Source organism: Engystomops pustulosus, chromosome 5 (genome assembly GCF_040894005.1).
Source record: "Engystomops pustulosus chromosome 5, aEngPut4.maternal, whole genome shotgun sequence".
Taxonomy (NCBI): domain Eukaryota; kingdom Metazoa; phylum Chordata; class Amphibia; order Anura; family Leptodactylidae; genus Engystomops; species Engystomops pustulosus.
This window is the reverse complement of record NC_092415.1, coordinates 87,902,461-87,925,493: the sequence shown is the minus strand read 5'-3', so window position 1 is coordinate 87,925,493 and position 23,033 is coordinate 87,902,461. Positions and strand designations below refer to the sequence as shown.

Sequence of the window (23,033 nt, the reverse complement as noted above, 5' to 3'; positions counted from 1 at the left end):
CAGGCTGCATTCCCGCTTCACTTATTTAGTCAAGTTGGCCCCTGTAAGTGCCCGTGGAATTGAAGAGTGAAGCGATTCTAGGAGCGGCGGTTGTCATGTGCGTGTCATACTAAAACACAGCATTGTTTGAAGACCAAACCATGCTCCCTATGCATATTTGAGCATGGCACAACATTCTACAACACCCTACAGGCTCTCTGCAGCCAGGAATTACCTGTTTTTTAATGTGATTCATCATGATTCGATTCGGTGAATCTAATTTTTTTTTAAAAATTGCCTGTCTCTACATACATGCATTTAGATGTATATTTGTTTAAATCCTAGGACTTGGAAACAATCAAAATTTTGAGAAAAAGTAGTTATTTTTTTCCCCAAGTTCATGTAAAGTTTCAGCCCCCAAACTGGAGGCTATTCTGAATTTTCTTTTTGCAAAACTAAATTTTGGATTACTAACACATTGGCCCACATTTATGCAGAAATCTACACCAAAATTATTACGTTACGGTAGACATTTGCAACGTGCACCACATTTATGTCGGAAGTCTGACATAAATGTGTTGCATGCACGAAAAAACTGGTGATCCCTCGACCCATATCACGGCCGCCGGCTCACTCTTGCTTCTGTCCCCTTGCTGAGGCAGTGTCCATCCTACTTACAGGCCCCGGCTCCGGCTCCAACTTCCTTAGGGCGCGCGCTGGCTTCAAGAGATTTAAAGGGCCAGCGCCAATTACCGCTAAATGGCGCTGGCCATTTTTGGAAATTCTGCTTAAGCCTACCTCTTCCTGCAAGCCCTGCCAGATCTTTGTGCTTGCACCATTGAGAAAGCTTCCTTGCGACAATTCCACAGTATTCCTGCATTCCAGTGCGTACCTGCTCATGAGTCCTGTATTGCTGTGTTTCCGTGTTCCTGTGTTACCAAAGTCCCTCTGTGTTCCTGTGTTACCAAAGTCCCTCTGTGTTCCTGTGTTACCAGAGTCCCTCCATGTTCCTGTGATACCAGAGTCCCTCTGTGTCCCTGTGTTATCAGAGTCCCTCTGTGTCCCTGTGTTATCAGAGTCCCTCCGTGTTCCTGTGTTACCAGAGTCCCTCCGTGTTCCTGTGTTACCAGTGTTCCTCCATGTTGCTGTGTTTCTGTGTACTTGTCTCCCGTGTGCCTGAGTTCCCGGTCCCATCTGCCTGGACCTCCCGTTGCTGACCCCAGATTGGACCTTGACATTGCATCTCTGCCACCTGCCCTGACCCAGTGCCTGGACCTGACCACGAGACCACGAGACCTACCCACTACCCCTGATCACGGAACTGTTTGATCGTCTACATGGTTTTCACCAAGTTGGACCTGCGTATAACCACATCCGTATAGGTGATGAAATACTTGTTATGCCCTTTGGTCTCTGTAATGCATCGGCGATGTTCCAGGAGTTTGTCAACTACATATTCAGACTCTTACTTTATACCTGTGTCGTGATCTACCTGGACGACATCCTGGTTTTCTCTGCAGGCATTGAGTCCCATCGGGCTCATGTACGGCAAGTTCTCAGGCGTCTGAGAGCCAATCACCTCTATGTCAAGCTAAGGTGTCTGCAGTACTTCAGTGGCCACGTCCTGTGGGACAACAAGCTATCCAGAGATTCCTACTGGCAGTTTATCCCACATTATTCCTCCCTGGTATCTCCCATTATGGTGATGACCATAAAGAATTCCAACCCTAAGCTTTGGCCTCTGGTGGCTGTAGACGCTTTCACAAAGCTAAATCTGCCTTTTTATCTGCTCCCGTTCATCTGACACTGAAAAACCATTCCTGCTAGAGGTTGACACCTCATCCGCTGGAGCTGTTCTCACGCAGAAGGGTCCCAAGGGCCGTTCTCACACCTGTGGGTTGTTCTCCAAGACCTTTTTCAGCTGCAGAATGGAATTACTCTATTGGTGATCGGGAGCTTCTGGCTATTAAACTCGCTTTGGAAGAATGGCATTATCTTCTGGAGGATGCTCGTCATCCAGTCAGTGTCTATACTGATCATAAAAACCTTCTCTATCTCCAGACTGCACAGCGACTCAATCCACGCCAAGCAGGTTGGTCACTTTTCTTTTCCCATTTTAATTTCCTTATACATTTCCAGCCGGCTGAGCGGAACATGAAGGCCAACGCCCTCTCTCGTGCCTCCGATTTCATTGGGGTGGAACCGGTGCCTCGGCATGTCAGCCCACCTGAGTGACTGCTACTGGCCACGCCTGTGGATCTTCGACATCTACCTCCTGGCAGGACCTACGTGCGACCTGCTCTCCGGAGGAAAGTTCTTACTTGGTGACAGATGGGTATGAGTGAGGTCCACTACCTAGGACACCGAGAAGGGTGGGGGAGTGCTGAAGCCAGAGCCAGGGAAAGTGGATGCCATTGCGCCCTGGCCCACCCCCAGGACTAAAAAACAGGTGAAGTCCTTACTGGGCACGGCCGGCTACTATAGAAGATTTGTACAACACTATAGTACCCTGGCTAAGCCCCTGACGGACCTCACCAAGAAGAAATTGCCCTCCTCCGATTAGTCAAACGAATGCAAGACGTATCAAAATATCATTATACGCAGACGACATCTTCCTTTTTGCGGTTCGCATGAAGGGATCTGGACTAATGATAAACTGGCAGAAATCTGCCTGTCTCCCAGTAGACCCATTAGGTGGTTTCATGCTTAGGGATATAGAAATTTTGGCACCGGATGGCTCTATAGATTACTTGTGGATAAAAATCTCAGTGGACATACTTAGATTTATTGAGCTTAATATCACACCGCTATTAGGACATGTCAGAAAGACAGTGAGAAAAACTACCTCTTAACTTGTTGGGTAGAATTGCTTTGATTAAAATGCAGCTACTTCCAAAAATTCTGTATATACTCTCTGCATCCCCTATCTGGATCAGGGGACTTTTAAGATAATTGAAAGTCTTTTTAGGGAGCTGGTATCGAGGGGGAGACAACCTCGTATTAAGTTGGAGGTCCTGATGGTCCCAATAGAAAAGGGAGGTTATGGACTGCCAGATATGAAAATTTATTTTTTAATTGCACAACTAAAAATTGTTCTGATATGGGACTCTTTGCCTTTGGCGGATTCGCATTCCAGGTTGTTACGGACTGACGGGGGCATAAAGAAGTTGAATATACTAGAAATATTGGAGACTGGCATATGGGACGGGCAAGATAGAAAGAAATCTCTTCCAACCCTTTCCCTCATGTCTCAGGTGTGGAGAGAGATAAAATCCCTATGGACATTGGTGGATTTACTCCCATTTACCCCTATATGGAGGAACCTGAACCTAGGGGTCCCCGGGGTTCTGGCCTCTCCTTGGATCACAAAAGGGGTCATATACACTCACCGGCAACTTTATTAGGTACACCTGTCCAACTGCTCGTTAACACTTACTTTCTAATCAGCCAATCACATGGCGGCAACTCAGTGCATTTAGGCATGTAGACATGGTCAAGACAATCTCCTGCAGTTCAAACCGAGCATCAGTATGGGGAAGAAAGGTGATTTCAGTGCCTTTGAACGTGGCATGGTTGTTGGTGCCAGAAGGGCTGGTCTGAGTATTTCAGAAACTGCTGATCTACTGGGATTTTCACGCACAACCACCTCTAGGGTTTACAGAGAATGGTCCGAAAAAGATAAAACATCCAGTGAGCGGCAGTTCTGTGGGCAGAAATGCCTTGTTGATGCCAGAGGTCAGAGGAGAATGGGCAGACTGGTTCGAGCTGATAGAAAGGCAACAGTGACTCAAATCGCCACCCGTTACAACCAAGGTAGGCAGAAGAGCATCTCTGAATGCACAGTACGTCGAACTTTGAGGCAGATGGGCTACAGCAGCAGAAGACCACACCGGGTGCCACTCCTTTCAGCTAAGAACAGGAAACTGAGGCTACAATTTGCACAAGCTCATCGAAATTGGACAGTAAAAGATTGGAAAAATGTTGCCTGGTCTGATGAGTCTCGATTTGGTAGGGTCAGAATTTGGCGTCAACAACATGAAAGCATGGATCCATCCTGCCTTGTATCAACGGTTCAGGCTGGTGGTGGTGGTGTAATGGTGTGGGGAATATTTTCTTGGCACTCTTTGGGCCCCTTGGTACCAATTGGGCATCGTTGCAATGCCACAGCCTACCTGAGTATTGTTGCTGACCATGTCCATCCCTTTATGACCACAATGTACCCAACATCTGATGGCTACTTTCAGCAGGATAATGCGCCATGTCATAAAGCTGGAATCATCTCAGACTGGTTTCTTGAACATGACAATGAGTTCACTGTACTCAAATGGCCTCCATAGTCACCAGATCTCAATCCAATAGAGCATCTTTGGGATGTGGTGGAACGGGAGATTCGCATCATGGATGTGCAGCCGACAAATCTGCGGAAACTGTGTGATGCCATCATGTCAATATGGAACAAAATCTCTGAGGAATGCTTCCAGCACCTTGTTGAATCTATGCTACGAAGAATTGAGGCAGTTCTGAAGACAAAAGGGGGTCCAACCCCTTACTAGCATGGTGTACCTAATAAAGTGGCCGGTGAGTGTATTTCCAACAAATAATTAGGAGTGGTAGGATGAAGCCCTTTTCTGCAATTCAAGAAGAATTTGGGATCGCCCAGGACTGCTATTTCACCTATTTACAATTGGCTCACTGGTGGTCCTTTTCTAACAAGGCAGTGAAGGACTGGGATAGTTTGCCCCCTGTGATAAATATAATTTGGGCCTCAATCAGGAAAAAAAATTAACAACAAAAAACTTTATAACATGTTAATATTACAAAGACATCACAGGTACTCTAAAAGAGTGGAGGAAAAATGGGTGGAGGAAATGGGGATTCTGGAGGACCAGGCATGGTTAAAAACGTGTAGAGACATCTGTAAAATACTTAAAATACCTTTACATCGACTGGCCCAATTGTCCATTCTCCAAAGAACATACTATACACCAAAAAAAATTTCAAAATTCTCTGTTGTTTGTTGTAAAAGATGTGGCAAAGAAAAAGCTGATGATGTGCATACCCTTTGGTTCTGCCCGTCTATTGAAAGTTACTGGAAAGAAGTTTTTAGGGTTACTTTAAAGTTTGTGTGTTGGGTATCTAGCAAGGAGTTGAAGGTCCTGAAAGGGGGAAGTCCGTAGCAAAAAAGTTGCTGTTTCTCGCTAGATTTTGTATCATAAAAAAATGGGTCTCAGCAGACCTGCCCTCAACTGTATACTTAAGGGGGCAGGCTGGTCTGGCTGTAAACTTAAGGGGGCAGGCTGGTCTGGCTGTATACTACTGGGGGCACGCTGGGCTGGCTGTATACTACTGGGGGCAGGCTGGGCTGGCTGTATACTGGGGGGTCTGTGATCAATGCATTTCCCCACCCTCGGCTTATACTTGAGTCAATGGGTTTTCCCAGTTTTTTGGTGTTAAAATTGGGGGTCTTGGCTTATACTCGGGTCGGCTTATACTCAAGGATATACAGTATTTATTTATGTTAATGTTGATGATTATGGATTACAATTAAGGCAAACCCAAAAGTCATTGTTTCAGAAAATCGAATATTATTTAAGGCAAACTGCTTAAAATTTTTTGAACATAGAAATGTTTTTGTCAAATGAAAAGTTTGTTCAGTAAATACTATCTAAAACCTGGTTTGGGCTCCCTTGGCATAAGTGCTAATGGCACCGCAGATGTGTTATTGAAGTCCAGGTTGCTTTGAGCCTTCAGCTCATTTGCATTGTTGCGTCTTGTGTTTCTCATCTTCCTCTTAACAATACCCCATTGATTCTCTATGGGGTTAAGATCAGGTGAGTTTGCACAATAAGGCACATTGATAGTGTGGTTATATAATCAGGTACTGGTACGTTTTGCAGTGTGGAAAGGTGCCAAATCCTGCTAGATAAGAAAAATTACATCTCCAAAAATCTTGGCAGTAGAGAGAAACACGAAGTGCTATAAAATTTCCTGGTAGGCAGCTGCTTTGGTCTTGATAAAACACAGTGGACATGGCTCTCCAAACTATCACTGACTGTGGAAACTTCACAATAGGCTTCTAGAGGGTTGGATTGTGTCTCACTACTCTTCCTCCAGACTCTAGGACCTCGATTTCAAATGAAATGCAAAAGTTACTTTCATCTGAAAACCAGTACCTTGGATCACTGAGCAACAGTTCAGTTTCTCCTTGGTCCAGGTAAGATGCTTCTGGTGTTTTCTATTTGTCAGAAGTAGGTCCTGAATATGTCTGGGTTTAGTGGCTCTTGAAGCACTGACTCTAGCCAGTCCACTCCTTGTGAATCTCCCCCAAATTTTTGAATGGCATTTTCTTAACAATCCTATTAAGGCTGTGGTTATCCTGGCTGCTTGTACACCTTTTTTTATCACACTTTTTCCTTCCACTTCCACTTTTGTGGTGTATTCTCCTTGTAGAGTGTTTCATTGACTGCCTTTTGGCCATCTGTTAACTCAGCAGTCTTCCCCATGATTGTGTCACCTTCTGAACCAGACTAAGGGATCAGTGTCATGGCTGCAATATGTCCGCCACATGACAAAATTCTCCACCTAAGGGGGGGTTCAGGTGCCAATTTGGAACGTGCACCACATTTATTATAGCCACTCGACAGAATTGTGTTGCACGCTGTATGTTAAAGGTGCACCAGAAAAAGTTGGTGCACACTCCCCGAGCAGTACAGGGTGCACCAGATTCATGAAGATAAATAAACAAAGTTCGCTCTGTTTGAAAGGACTCTATACAATATGAGCTTCACTTTTTGAATCGAATTACTAAAAAAAATTAAAATCCTAGTCATTGTTAACTATGCATTAACACATCCCAATGCAGACGGATACCAAATGAGGTGCTCATATTTTATAAAATATCAGAATTTTTGGGGAAAAGTTTATAAGAAAAGCAGTAGTTGCATCAGAACATATTTTTCAACTCCCCATATAGGGTTTATCCAGAGCATTTATGGGTCCACCTTACATGTGTCTTGTAGACCTTAAAAGGGCTGGAATTTTCATGGGATATCTGCAGGATATCTTACGTCTCCTGCATCTAGCTGGCAAATCGGGTTTTCCAACCCCATAAGTCTACAGTTAAAGGGGAAGTGGTCATGTAAATATCCATTGTTGTTTATGGGATTTCAGAGAATCATTGCTGTCCCAAAGAAGTGAATGGAGAAAGCTGTGTATTCATGGCCATGTCTTCAATCGCTACAGATGTGAGTCGGGTGTCAAGTTTTTACCTCTTATCAGACTGTAGGCATCTACAGATTAAAGCACTAATGTGCAGTGGTATTATAATTTTCATCACAAAAAAGCTAATAAACTACTATCTGTATATCTTCAAGCAGCTACACACCTTTCAGATCTTTCTTTCATGACCCAGGAGGCTTCGGCGCTGCGTGCGACCGTGCGCACGCAACGTCTCCGGCATTTCCTATGTAGGCACGTGCACGATCGTGTGCACGCAGTGCCGAAGCCTCTTCTGCAATAAAGTTTAAAAAGTGTTAAAACCACGATACAGCAGTTAATAACACTAATGAAAGTAAGTACCGGCACCAGCTCACCCTGAGCTGGTGCTCGGTACTTACTGCTTACCCCTACCATTCTAACTGGTAGGTTTCCTTTAAGCACCAAAGTCAAGTCTTCTCTACCTCAGAACTACCCCTCATGTGTGTTTGACATCATGCACCAGACTTTAGGAGAGCCACTTCGTGGTGTCCTTGGAAAAGAGTATTCTAAGAGAGGGACAATTTGTCTTCAATGCTGGTCTCTCCACCTCTGTGACCTTATACAACCAATTTATATTTCATTTCAAAGTTGATTTTGTGGATGATTCCCCAATACTGAACCATGAAAGAACCATGATCTGGAAGGTGTTATTCTGCTTAACAACCAAGTTGTAGTAGTTTATTAGGTCACTTTCTACTGACACACTCTCTTTAAATTTTTTCATATTGTAACTGATACATTTCTTTTATTTCTTGCAGGGTAATATGGATTTACTTTGCTGATGGAAACTGGGTTTATCCTTTTCTCGGACTACTTTCCCCTTTGGGATTTCTGCTATTTCTGCTTAGCAGTAATGTATTGGCAGCCACTGTCTATATTGTTGGAGAAACACTTAACTATCTAGTGTGGGGTAAGATATACACTGGGTACTATCCTTATTCCAATGCATTATCTGATGATGTGTGCACAATTACTGTAACCCCTAAACTACTTTTTTGTTAAGTGATTCCATTTTTGCTTCTCACTTTCAAAAATCCATCACTTTTTATTTTTCAGTGTACGGAGCTGTAAGACGGCTTGTTTTCTGCATAACAATTTGTACTTTCTAGCGGCTGTATTCCATGCCATGTACTGGAAAGTTCAGTGAAATAAGTACTTGCGTCATTTTATTGTGAGCTCTGTTTTTACGGTTTCCAACTTGTGCTCCAAATTACACCTCTACTTTTTTATTTGGGTGCTTTAACCCCTTACCGACACGCGCCGCAGTTGTACGGCACACGTCGAGTCCCGGTGCATGGAGAGGGCTGAGCCCTCTCCATAGCCGGTAATTCTTTGCTACATATTGCAGCAAAGACTTATCAGTAACACCCACAATCGGTGCTAGCACTGATCGCGGGTTCTTACCCGCTGATTGCCGCCGGCAATGCTGAGGATCGTCGCTCCCTGTGACGTCATCGGGGAGTGGCAATCTGTTGTCATGTCGTCTCTTTTTAACCCTTTCATTACAATGTGCTATCAGCATATTGCAATGAATGAGGAGGAATATATATGGTAGGATTGATCAGACAAACTAGGGTTAAAGTACCCTAGGGAGTCTGAAAAATAGTAAAAGTAAAAATAAAAAAAGTTAAAAAAAAAAATGTATAACCCTCATTCCCTAGAACTGATATAAATATAAATGAATAGCTAAAATCACAAACACATTAGATATCGCCGCATCCAAAAATGCCTGATCTATCAAAATATAATAACGGTTTTTAACCCTGTAACGGAAAATAGCGCCCAAAGTCGGAAACGGCACTTTTTTGCCATTTTGAAAAATACAAAAAAATGTATAAATAGTGATCAAAAAGTTGTACAGTCCTAAAAATACTAGCATTGAAAATATTTGCGTGGAGCAGACACAGGACAGAAGATGGACACTGGTCACATGTCCACATGTCCACACCCAACTTACAGACAACCCATAGTTACAGACAGACCCCTCTGACCTCTGCTGAAGCTTTCTGAATGCTTTACTAAAGTCCCAGATTGCAATAATCAGCTGTAAGGTGTCTGTAATGAAGCTTTATTGATAATCCTTGGTCCCATTACAGCAAAAAATGTTTAAACTCCAATGGTCACTGGGGCCCAAATTTTTTTTGTCTGGATCTACAATTATAAAATATACAGTTTCGACTTACATACAAATTCAGCTGCCTGTATTAAGATTGTTTGTTATAACTGGCATATTTTAACCGGCGATATTCTTTATACTGTATGCTTTATTTAATTCTTTTTGATACATATTTGAAGCCTACTTTGACAGATTTGAAGCCTACTTTACATCCAAATAATATTGGATTCAATGTATAACAGCCTTTAGAGAGTGCATGAAACCAGCATGTTATATTTTAAATATGTGGAAAATGGACTTTCGTATCGGAAATACAATGTAGAAGGCTATTGTTTACCATAGAATGTTGACCCATTTCTTGCAAATGATGGTGGCAATGGATTATATAGCTTGCTGACTACCCTGTAACACCATCCTTTGAGTAAAATTGAACGGGAAAAAATGACATACAAATTGGAAAAAGAGAGCAGCACTCCAGGTAGAATTCAAAAGCTTGTGATCTTTATTGAGGCCAACCAACTTTTGAATTCTACCTCTGGAGTGCTGCTCGCTTTTTCCAATTTGCATCTACGTAAGGACCAAGCCAGCTGTGCGGACTTGAACTCTAATTTTTGTGTATATATATATATATATATATATATATATATATATATATATATAGATAGATAGATCGATCATCTCTTTTTCTTATCTTTTTATCTAACCAGGTGAAGTACAAAACAAGAAACTAAAAATGTAAACGTCCCTCACAAGTCAAACCCTCCAGGGATAGAAGAGAACGGATGTGTTAACTTATGTGAAATTGGTCTTTCAAAGAACAAAGAAATACCAGATCCGTCAATTCCTTAGAAAAATACTATATTTGGTGCCTTTGGAACGAAGGGATTTTTATCCTGTATGGTTGATGTCATAGAAAATAAATCAATCAAATAAAACTCTATCCTTGCAGCTCTATTTTACTATTTATGAAAATTTACAAAGCGTTTAACCAAGTAAATTTGGTATGTCTCCGTTATTGGACATTTGTGAGCTTCTCTGCTATAACAAGGCTAAAAATTAAGCAATGTCAGGTTCACGCTGCCAAAACATTAATTAATTGTCTGTGTGTCTTCAAGACACAGGGACTATTGATTGAACGATATAATACACTAACTGCATCCTCCTGCAAAATCCTGGGCAGTAGAGCTAAAAGAATAGGTCACTGAGGAATCACCAGTAGGTAAGTCATGTTTACTATTTTAGTACTGGGTACATAAATAAATGAGGTGGGGGATTGGGGTATACATAAATTAAAAAAAAAAGTTCAATAGGAGGTAAATATAAATATAAATTAGGAGGGGCAGTGAGGTGTATGCTTTCTTTGCTCAATACGTGAGTGCTCAATATGTGGAACAGCTTATAAATAAAGAGGGGAGTGCTGCACATGCAGGGCTATATACATACTATACACACACATATATATATATATATATATATATATATATATATATATATTTATATACAGATAAATTAATTGGAGTATTGAATGTACATTGGGGGCGTGCTGCATTTAAAGGGGTATTCTCATCTGAGTTTTGGCATTTCAATTGATTTCATCTGTCATATTGCATACATTCACTCAACTGGATATTATTAAAAAAAAAATGTTGCATATGAAATGGACGGGAGCAAGCTATATGTCCCACAGGTTGGTGTATGTTAAACCTGAGACCACAATCTTTGTATAGTCCAGGTGCCAATGGTAGTCATAATCTTCCACTAGACAGGACTACTGCTGTGCAGGAATAACAGCCAGAGAGGCTTCTGTCCATTCTTCCTTTAGATAGGAAGAGACTCCAACACCAATCAAAATTCTATGGAATAGCCTATGATTTAATATATTCCATCAAAATAAATTATATTAATTTCTGCATTCATTTTCTAGTACACACATTTTTTACTGGATTTAATTAAAAAAAAAGGTAGTCGCACAATGACTTCCAAAGCAACTAGATTCATAATAACTTTACTTTGCCAAATTATGTCTAACATACATTGACATCTCCTGACCAGTATGAGGTTGATAATCCTTCGAAAATGGCTGTAGAGTAATGACCATTCACTGTTTTCTTCTTACAAAGCTAGTAATTGCCTGAATTGGATCGAGGAGTAAAATGGCTGTTTGAGCACATTATTACCTATTCTTCCAATTGACATTTTTCTTTCTTGGTGATTTCTTAAAGTGTCTCTCTAATTATTGTGCTTTCTTGATGAAATGTTTCCTTGTCTTTGATTAGTATTTCATAACCACTATTAATAGCGATATAAAGGTGCCACAGCATGACATGTCTACAAGTTCATCCACTGGGTGCTCTCTTGTCAATAATATAAGCATACAAATTCCATTACAGCGTAACTAATAAGATGCCATGTGTTCAGAACTTCTAATCTCATTGATTTTTTTTGCAAGTATGTACAGTGTTTATTTTTAGCGATGAGTCGTACATCTTGCATAAAATATAATTTGTTACTGAATGAATTTCCCACCCACAGACAATGAGCTTCTGGATAGGAAACCTGCATAGTTTTATTAATGCACATAAGTAAGAAGAAACGGGAAAATATTATATATATATATATATATATATAAGCCCAGCAGGCAAATAGCTTATAATCATCTGTACTTTATGTGCAAAACATACAACAAAAAAGAAAAATTAACATCATTAGATACTGTTTCATAATATACAAGTGTTATGGAAAAACAGGCTATTGATACAATCCAGTCAAGTGTAGCTTGAGTAGTTTCTTTAAAGACCGAAAATAATTACATTCAGAGATGTAAAAGATATTTGTGGCTTTAGGTAGATTCCAGTAGTCCAGAAATTGAACTAAAATGTCAAACTAATTTATGAGTGCATAAATTTGCAGCGGCCATTTACGATGTAGGAACACATCAACCACTTGCCCCTAACTGGCAATGTAAAAAGAGCCATCAAAGAAAAGTGATTAAAGGAGTGTTTGGGGGCTCTTCTCGGGAGATATTGTTGTAGGGAGCTGTACTCTTTGAGATCATGCATTTAATTATGCATGGGTCCGCATGGCTGTTTTGCAATGTCCACATCCAGTCTCATCCATAGTACAATGGCAGTAGCAAACAGATAATATGGGTTCTGGGTGTTGCATCTGCACCAATATTAATCAATGGTGGAACACTATGGTGTCCTTTTTATACCCATAGTACTGGGGTCTATGAACACACTCCACATTCTCCCTTACAGCCCAAGATTGAGTCCACCATTGATCCTGGTCAGGTATTCAATGCCCATGTCCCCAGGACTTTTTCAATGTACTTGAAAGTTTATTCAATTTCTCAATCCTGCATAGCCCACTTCCCCCCTTGATTCTTCCAGACACGTTTGTACCCATTTGTACTCAGTCTATTGACCTTCATATCAATGCTCCAATCACCCATTTACAATCTTCTACTTTCCAAGCTGGAAATGATGCTTCTTATGATGATATTGATGTCAGGGCATCTTCACCTTTTTTTTCAATACACCATTACAGACTTGGGTTTCCATGGATATCTGTGATCTCACTTTTACAAAATATACGAGCTGCCTCCACTACCACATTTATCACAAACAGAACTAATAGACTTAGTAGAAATGAGCAGACCCATGTTTATGTTTGAGTTCCGCCTGTGCAACCCCGACATATTGCTGGATTAGCAGCCGAACAGATTGGCCACAGGCACATCCGAACCCAAACACAAAGATTGCGTCCGCTCATCTCTATTGGAAAGACTTCCTTTATATTATTCCAACTGTTTCAGAATCAATAAAAGACACCCTGGAGATCATTTATCATGACTTTTACCTGGCCAGCAAGGCTGGAAATTGCAACTCTTTTACCACTAAACACCCCTCATGGTAAGTGGGCAGGGGCTGGGCCGAGGAGGGATGTCTCTTTGCATTTACTATAGCCTGTGTCAGGATCCAGGTACGGTTTATAGCAGAATTCTATGCCAGGCAGGTTCTGGCATAGTGTTTTTACAGGTGCACAGAGCCTGCATGCCAGTAGTTGGAACATCGGGACTGCCACATGATACCACAATTATTAAGATATGTCCAATAGCTCTTACATTGGATGATTATTGTGAAAATTGTTCAGTAGAGACAGGTTGAAAAAGAAAATTTCAGTTGATCGCTCCATTTGGCCCGACGTATATATATGTCCCCCACAGACGGCAATAGGTGCATGGCGCCACTCGTGGCACCGTACTGTTCCGTAGACGGGAGAAATATGATTATATGTAGTAATATAAAGGTAAATGTATACTAGAGAGTTAAAAAGAGTAGATAAAATCAGTCTTAATTACTATCTTTCAGTTGATTTTACTGTCCTGTTGCCTTGTCTTCTCTGCTGAGAAAATGAATTAAGTGCAGCACAGAAAGAACAAAGACGCCCACCCAAAACTTACTTCTTCATTTTGTTCCCTTGTGTTTTTCTTATACACCTCCGCATCTTTATAGCAAGCAGTGTCTGGTTTCTTGGCATATCTTCACTGCACACCTCATGAGATTTTAATAATGCAACCTGTTCAGCAGCTATGAAGGAAATATCTTGAAATAGATGTACACTTTTGGTAAGAAACAAACATAAGGAAATGCAATAATAATGTTATAATAATGGTAGAATTTTATCTTTAGAGAAAAATAATCAGTAACACAGGGGTGCATGAAGGTGATATGTCCAGGTAGTGATGGCAGATTGTGACCATAGAAAAAATAAGGTGCTAGAAAAAAATAATACCTATTCTAATAAACAGTGATTAGCAGATTACAGCCACAATGTTCCGGTCTGTGTCAAACAATATGGGTTCTGGTCCCCTAACCCAGCCAGATGATCCGGTTCGGTATTTGGCTCAACCCTCCGCCGGCTACCATGACCAAACGCAGGTGTTAACACTTTAGATTTTGCAGACAAAGCCGCCGACACCATTTAAATGCCATAACATACACATTTTTAACAACAGGTTGTTTCATTTGTGAGAGTCCTTTTTATAGTGTATATTAGAGTATACCTACTCTATTAAGCACAATTTTGTAAATTATTTTTATATTACTATAATATTTAAAATAACATTTTTTATTTAAAAACAATTTCATTTAATTTTTTCAATATTAAAGCTTTCCAGCCTAGAATTAAAAAAAAATAGCTAATAAGAAATAAAACTGTTCACATACCTACCTGCAAAAATATTTAGTTATAGATTTATATAGTAACAGGGCCACACAGCAGCCAATAAATAAACTGTGCCTCCACAGTAACCAATATTGTAAGAGGCCCCCCACAGTAGCCAATATAGTAACAGTGTTGCAACAGTAGCAAATATAGTAAGTAACAAGTCCCCACAGTAGCCAAAACACTAACAGTTCCCCAACAGTAGTCAATATAAAACAGTGCCAATACAGTAGCCAAGATATTAACAGGACCTGGCTACTGTAGAGTGTTCTATTCTATATTGGCTACTGTGGGGGTACTATTACTGTACTGGCTACTGTGGGGTCTTGTTACTATATTGGCTACTCTGGTGGCACTATTACTATATACTGTAGGCGATATATTAACAGTGCCCCCACAATAACCAAAATAGTAACAGGGCCAATATAGTCACAGTAGCCAATAAAGTAACCATGACACAACAGTTGGCAATGTAATAACAAGACCCCACAATCAGCCAAGGAGCAGTGACTATTCACTAAGGGTCGCACACTGCACTATCGTCGTACTTTGCAGCGTTTTTATGATTTGCACGGCTGTGACAGGTATTTAACAGGGTTGCTTGTTGAGAGATTGGGGCAAAAATAATGCAGTAAGGGACTTAGTCACACATCTAGAAACTACCAATGTAAAAGACACAATAGGAGATGTGTATAAATGACATAAATTAAACTTTATTGGTAAATCATGTTAAAACATACTTAAAAACCCAAAGGACAAGTTGGGTGTACATCACATACGAACTCCCCAGTCCCGCCACATGAATAAATCACAGATGAACCACAGTATATAATAGATGTAAATAATAGGCTTAAAAAAGCAATGTAAACATATATTTAGGACCGAGACAAAAGAGGTAAACAAATCCCTCATTTAAATAGTAAATACTATAATAAATATATGGTCCAAAGTGGATAATCTGTGGAAAATATACAAATATAAAAAATTATATTACCAGTAAGGTCGTTGCGGTCTGGGGAGGAGAGAGTGCCCCACGCGTATCGCCCGGCTCACGGGCTTTGTCAGATATTTAACAGGAGTTTGTGCAGGCATTGTGTCACACTCAATCAGCTATGCTGGCTTTCATGCGCCAAAAAAAATCGGAGGGTGGGCCGTCGGATGATCCAACTGATATGGACAGTGCATTCTCGTCGGACAATGCACTCCGTACGGGTAAGTGAATGTGCGCCACTGACTTTTCTTGAGGGTAAATGTCATAGGTAAGTTTTATTATATCACTGGAGAATGGAAAGTCCCTAAATAACCTCATATAATCAATGGACTGGATAATAAACCTTATTTATTTAGTACCATCATATTTTGCAGCACTTTACATTTGTAATGGAAGGATTTTTTTTTTTCATTTGGATGTGGCTTCCATATGGCACAAAAATGTCCATGAGATTTCTATAGTAACAATCTTGAGCTGGCTTATGTGTGAATGAGAGAAAGCATAGCATACAGGTAACTAGAAGCTGATGGGCCCCAGTGCAAAGTCTGTGCCAGGCCTCCCACTATAATGTTAGGTATATACAGGCAGTCCCCGGGTTACATACAAGATAGGGTCTGTAGGTTTGTTCTTAAGTTGAATTTGTATGTAAGTTGGAACTGTATACTTTATAATTGTAGCCCCAGCCAGAATTTTTTGGGTCTCTGTCACAATTGTATTTCAAAAATGGGTTGTCATAAGAACCAGGATTAACACTAAAGCTTCATTGCAGTCACCCATGATAACTGTTACAGCTGTTTATTGTAGCCTAGGACTAAAGTACAGTAAATTACCAAAATCCAGAGGTCCGTTTGTAACTAGGGGTCATCTGTAAGTCCTCTGTACCCCCTCAAGTTACGCCCCCGATATGAACCAGAAGAAGCGCTCTGTCCGAGCGCGAAACGCGTTGTTCTCATTACAAGTATCCCCCTTTTTATTATTTTGTACCAACCAGGGGTTTTAATACCAATAAAATCAGATTTTATACTTCTTAGCAGTCCAGCGCCATTATATCGCTCTACCATATGCACATTCTTTATGTGCCACTTTGTCCAAGTTACGCCCCTGGGCATATCAAACTGTGTCTTCTAAATGCTTTCAATATTGTTTTAGTGTAACGATTAATTGGAATCTACATTGGACAACAGAATACTAGTGGATGTTCTGCTGTATTGTTTAGACATTTCATATAATTGTGATATAACTGTCACAATTAATAGTGTATAACAGCCCTGACATCCAATACAAATTATAGGTAAAGGAAAAACACGACCGACCTCCCTAACCTCACATTGTTCTTACACAGGCACAGCCAAGAAATGATGTGGAATGACACAGTGCCACCTGCTGGCTTCTGATTCACTGTACAGACAAGTAGAATGTAACATTTGTTGCTCATATATTTTCCCATTATTTTCTTCATTTCGGATAAACCCAATAGAAGCTCCTTAATACCTTGCCCAGATGCCCTTTTCTGTTTTTGTGCCTCTGTTTTTGGCTCCTCTCCTTTCACAATATAATCAAAATAACGAACCACTTGAAATAGTTTTCTTTAAAATGTCTTTGCTTTATATAATTCTTTTAGCATAGTAGTTACAAAAAGGTACAATATGTAGAAAAGACTTATTATTATAAATAACTTCTTGAGGATATACCTCCAAATGCAGTCCTTAGACTTCTTTGCAATGGTTGCATAGATGCAATTCCACTTTCGAGATTCACTGTACCGTGGCTTGTAGAGACTTCTCACAGGTATTCTTTAGCAGAACATCGGGTCATGCGCTCGCATGATTCTTGTGACGTTTCGTGGTCACGCCTCCTTCCTCAGCACTGCCGCCAGTTCTATAGACTCGGGGGTCACGTGACCGCCGGGCCTAAGGGGTTAATCAGAGCTGTTGGGCCTTATTAGACCCAGTTCAGCTCTGATCAGCATCAACAGTGACAGGTGGGGGTTTTCCTCTCTAACTTTAGATTCTTCAATTACAGGGGAAAACTTGTAAAACAAAAAAAATAAAATAAAATTAGAAAAAAAAGTGAAAATGTCCCCCAGGGGTCTTTTATGAAAGTTTTATTAAGTAAAAACCAACGAATTCTGACAGAGCACAGGATTTGACTTAAAAATTGTGTCACAAGCCATGCACTTACATGCACAGTAGGAAGATGGTTAACTCCGGCGGACCTGAGCGGGGAAGCGACAAATGCAGAATATCGAGCGCACAATGTCACAGTCGGACAACGCACTTTCGCGAACTCCTTCGGACCAGGTAAGTAAATGTGCCCCATTACTGTATATATCAAAATGACTGAAACAAAATAGGGAATTCATTAATAATGTTAATTTTGAGTTAATTTGAAAATAAAAAAAAAATATGTTCTACAAATTACAACAAAAAATACTTTTTTCCACTTTTAACCCCAAATATAAATATAAATGAAAAAATTTTAAAACTTTAATTATGTTTTAACTAGCTCTATGTGTCCTGAAAAAAACAGCAAAAAAAGTTAAGGTAGCACAAAAAACAAGTTATGGCCCTTTAACCACTGCTTACGAATATTCGCTAAAAATGCCCAGTCACCATAGCCTTTTCAGGCCACATCACTAAGGGGTTAAAATTCAATATAAATCTTTCAAAAGAATTCCTAGCGTTTAGAGTTTGGAGCTGTGTACTGTGTCATTTTTTTCAGGATTAGGTGACTTTTTCATTAATACCATATTGTAAACTATTTATGGCTGGAAAGACACACACGAAGCTCTTCCTCAACCGTTCTCAGTTTCTCCCTGTTTTTAGTATATGGTGCGAATTATTATGTGGCTCATATACTGCAAAATAAAGGGGTACAATGAGAAGTATTATGGCCATGAGGCCAGAGTACAAGTGCCAGCTCATATACTCAGCATATGAGCTGGTACTTGTAGTACTCCAGCCTCATGACTATAGTATTTCTCATTTTACATTTCATATTGTTATATGCAGTATACTGCTGGAGTACTAAAAGTACCAGCTCATATGCTGAGTATTCTGCCAACAGTTCATATACTCAGGCAAAAGCTCATATAGTCAGCATTATTGGTGGGCATTACCTTGGCGGTGGGCAAATGCGAGAGTCTCTCCACTCTCAGGATGATGCGCCGGCCTCGGTGACGTCATTTTGTCGAGCAAGGTTCAAAGCTTGCGCATTTGTTATTGTACACGTCTCCTACATTGTAAGAAGCCGGAAACAAAACACAGGGGGCACCATAGTTTGGGGAACTTTCCCTGCAGCACACCCAACCATGTGTCGCGGCACACTAGTGTGCCACGGCACACTGGTTGAAAATCACTGTCTTATAGAATGTCAGCAAGCAGAGATCCAGAAAACCATGAGTAATTGATACAGAAAGTACATTGGAAAAATGTATTACTTTTCATTATTATGTATTACTTTTCAAAAAAGAACATTTACTTGCTGAAACTGAACAACCTCTTCAAGTAAAGAGGACAACTGAACAACCTCTTCAAGTTTACTCTACCAAATAGCCCTGGTAGGTTCCCTCTAGTATATCTCTCATCCATTAGATTATTGAAATCATTGTTGAAACTTTTCATAGTTTATACGGTTGAAAAAAGACACTTGTCCATCAAGTTCAACCAAGTAAGGGAAGGATTCTATGTAACATAACCATCAATGTTACTTAGGTGTAAAAAGGCATCTAGACCCTTCTTGAAGCTCTCCGCTGTCCCTGCTGTGACCAGTGCCTGAGGCAGGCTATTCCACAGATTGACAGTTCTCATAGTAAAAAAGCCCTGTCGCTTCCGGTGATTACATTTCCGGTGATTTCTCCAAACGGAGACAGTGCCCCCTCATCTTTTGATTTGATTTAATCTGAAACAACTTACCACCATATTTTTTGTATGGACCCTTCATATATTTAAATAAATTAATCATGTCCCCTCGTAGTCGTCTCTTTTCCAGACTAAATAAATCTAGTTGTTTTAATCTTTCCTCATAACTAAGACCCTCCATACCCCTTATCATTTTTGTGGCTCTACGTTGAACCCTCTCCAGCTCCAGGGCATCCTTTTTATGGACCGGTGCCCAGAACTGGACAGCATATTCCAGGTGAGGCCGAACCAATGCCTTGTATAGTGGTAAGATTACATCCCTATCACGAGAGTCCATACCACTTTTGATACATGACAAGATCCTACTAGCTTTAGAGGCAGCTGCTTGACATTGCATGCTGTTATTCAATTTATGATCCACTAGTACCCCCAGGTCCTTCTCAACAAGGGACTCTCCCAGATTTACTCCCCCAACTACATATTTTGCCTTTGGATTATTGGCCCCCAGGTGCATAACCTTACATTTATCCACATTAAACCTCATTTGCCAAGTGGATGACCAAACATTGAGTTTGTCCAAGTCACCCGGCAGACTATGAACATAGACTGTATTACACTACACAGTTTGGTGTCATCTGCAAAAATAGACACAGTGCTATTAATTCCTACCTCTATATCATTAATAAATATATTAAATAGTAGTGGGCCAAGCACAGAACCCTGGGGTACACCACTCATAACTTTTGGATTTCCAACCCTGTAACAACGTGCCCTTGTTTAAAACCCAACTCCTGAATTACCTGATCAAAATAGTTTTAGCACAGCTGGAGAGAACCTTTGACAGCAACTCCAATGATAGATATCTCATGCTGCTGCTTTCTTCATAGCCTGAGATCCAGCCTGATATACCCGGCAGTCACTTTCTGGTTGTGACATGAGCTAAGGGCATTGAGGGCTGAGCAGATTCCCTCGCTTCCCATAATCTTTTACAGCAATATGACTACTATACACATTGGGGCAGATTTACTTACCCGGTCCATTCGCGATCCAGCGGCGCGTTCTCTGCGCTGGATTCGGGTCCGGCCGATTTATTAAGGCAGTTCCTCTTACGTCCACCAGGTGGCGATGCTGCGCTGAAGAGCATCGGAACGCACTGGAATACATCAAGCCGGTCTGAGTGAAGGTAAGTGCTAGCTCCGCGCCCCTTTTTTTGTTTTAAAAGCGGCGGTTTTTCCAAATCCGTCTGGTTTTTTAATTCGGCACGCCCCCCGATTTCCATCGCGTGCATGCCAGCGCCGATATCATAATGCCAGCGTCATAATCCGATCGCATGCGCCAAAATCCCGGGGCAATTCAGAGGAAATCGGCGCAAATCGGAAACATTCGGGTAGCACGCCGGGAAAATGCGAATCGGGCCCTTAGTAAATGACCCCCATTACCTTCTATGGATGGTGTCAGGTTCCGCAGATGCTATCAATCTCCTCTCATCCCAGGGCAGTGTAGGATGGGGAAGGCAGAAAATGGAGGAGAAATAGCACACAGCAGAAGTAAATAGCCTTCAACCCCACATTGCTATGCTGATCCTACTCCCTTCTCTTCACTGACCCGGCTATAGCCTTGTAGAGAGATGGAGGTGGTTTGAGCTGGTTTATGGATGTGAACACTAGATTATTAAACTGAGAAGTTGCAGGGGAAAGTGCACTGTGTGTGGGAGTGAAGACAGGACAGAGCAGACATGAAGAAGATGTCTTCTGTAATCACTAAGCAGAGATGGAGCAGCCCCAATCCCTCACTGTTACCTGACCCTCCAGGGTCTTAGCAACAAGAATACAGGGTAGAAGACAGAGACGCTGAGGGAGACAGAAAAAAGAGAACTAGCAGAGAAACAGCTGAAATAAAGTAATGAATGTATTTTGGAAAAATGTTAATTTTCAGGTATTGCGGCAATAGGAAAAACTTTATAAACTTTATAGTTGCGCTTTAAGTAGAATTCTCTAGATCATTTTTAGTTTCCCTTTAAAGTGAGTAGTGATTTATGATAAAATACTGTATCATGTGTTACAATTTTTTCACTATTCTTTGTGTTGTACTTTATTAAAGTCTGTTGTGAATCTCAAGTTCTTTGTGCCAATATGCTTCCATAGTTATTCTTTGTGTCTTCTGTTTAGAAATACCTATTGTTTAAAGCCAAAACCTCCTAGAGTACAGGATTTAAAGAGAAAGAATCCAAGCTAGGGTCACTTGAACAATCTTGTCTCTTGCAAGTCACCAGTGATATAACAACCTTATTTCCTTCCATTGTTACAATGGCAAGACTGGAATTCCATCTGAATATGTTTGACCCCACTGCCAAAACAGCCAGCACATATTTTACTGATTAGTATATTCCTGTACATAAAGGATAGGGGGGTGGCAGATGGAGGAAAACAAATCCCTACCATTACTGCCAAAATGATGATAATATACAAGTATTTTGAACTCTTTGTCCAGCCAGTTATTTTCACAGAACAACAGCACAGCCATCTGGAAGTAAATTGGAGTCTTGTAAATTCAGCGGTTTTCCATAATAGGAAAGTGTTATGTTAGAAATATGAGGCGTCATGTAGCAGTTATTGCTAGATGGCGGAATAATAATGGTGATAATAAATACTTAGCTTTCATTTACAGCATTCTTAGTACATCGTAATTTTTTATTGAACAATGGTCTTGTAGTTTCCTGTAGGTGAATACAAGTTTTATTGTATGAAGACTCAAATTGTTACATTGCATGTAAATATACATTCTAGGTTAAAGGTGAAGTATGTGTTTTAAACCAATCCAGCATTACATGTTCTCAAAATCCCAGTTTTATTAAATCAAGGAAAATTTTATGCCATTCTGCACCAATATGCCATGCAATATATTCATTCTGTTATTTTGTCTAAACCCAACAAACAAATTTTGGAAGAGAATCATAATTTCTTACCTGATTTTCATCTTGACAGAGTCCTTCCTAAGCTTTTCTCTATTTTGTTTGCTTCCCAAAAAAAGAGAGTGGCTTGTTGGCTACACACCACCCTTATTTCTTCTAGTTGTGTTATGCTTCCACAAGATATTTCTTAACACAAGCTGCAAGACTATTTTTTGTTAAATTTACCTAAGTCAAAGGAAAGTAGACATTTACTCATCATAGCCAAAATAATATTTTCCCAAATAGAAAGCAAAGTTTTCAATCCCTGTATGTAGACATTTTCTTGTTCTAAAGTTGAATTTATTTGAGTAAACACATACACTCATTTCCATAATGTATATCTATATATATTATATTACATAATTAGAGAGAGAGTTGAAGAATTCTGCAAAGATTGAAATCAATGTGACTGACTGGAATTGACATCAACTGTGGGGTTTTAAAATCTTCAATAAGTCACATTTATGATGCAACTTCACAGTAGATAACTTCTCTCTCAGTAGACGAAGAAAAATCACTTGTGTGATTTGTAGTTGTATATGAATAAAATCCATTCTGAATTTAAATATACTATGTGTAGATCCCACCCATCTATGGGTGGAACAAGAGACCAGAAGGCATCCAAACAGAGATGTGATACAAGTTCACTGG

The 23,033-nt window shown here is 40.4% G+C and overlaps 1 protein-coding gene across 1 annotated transcript in view; it reads left to right on the top strand.

Annotated features, from left to right (window-relative positions):
* ADTRP (androgen dependent TFPI regulating protein) overlaps nt 1–10,290 on the top strand; it is a 33,541-nt gene extending 23,251 nt beyond the window's left edge. The window contains exons 5-6 of the mRNA XM_072154726.1: nt 7,995–8,146; nt 10,060–10,290. Coding sequence (XP_072010827.1) covers nt 7,995–8,146; nt 10,060–10,091 — 184 coding nt within the window. The 3' untranslated portion in view covers nt 10,092–10,290. The remainder of the gene's footprint in view (nt 1–7,994; nt 8,147–10,059) is intronic.
* Nucleotides 10,291–23,033: the final 12,743 nt, after the last annotated feature.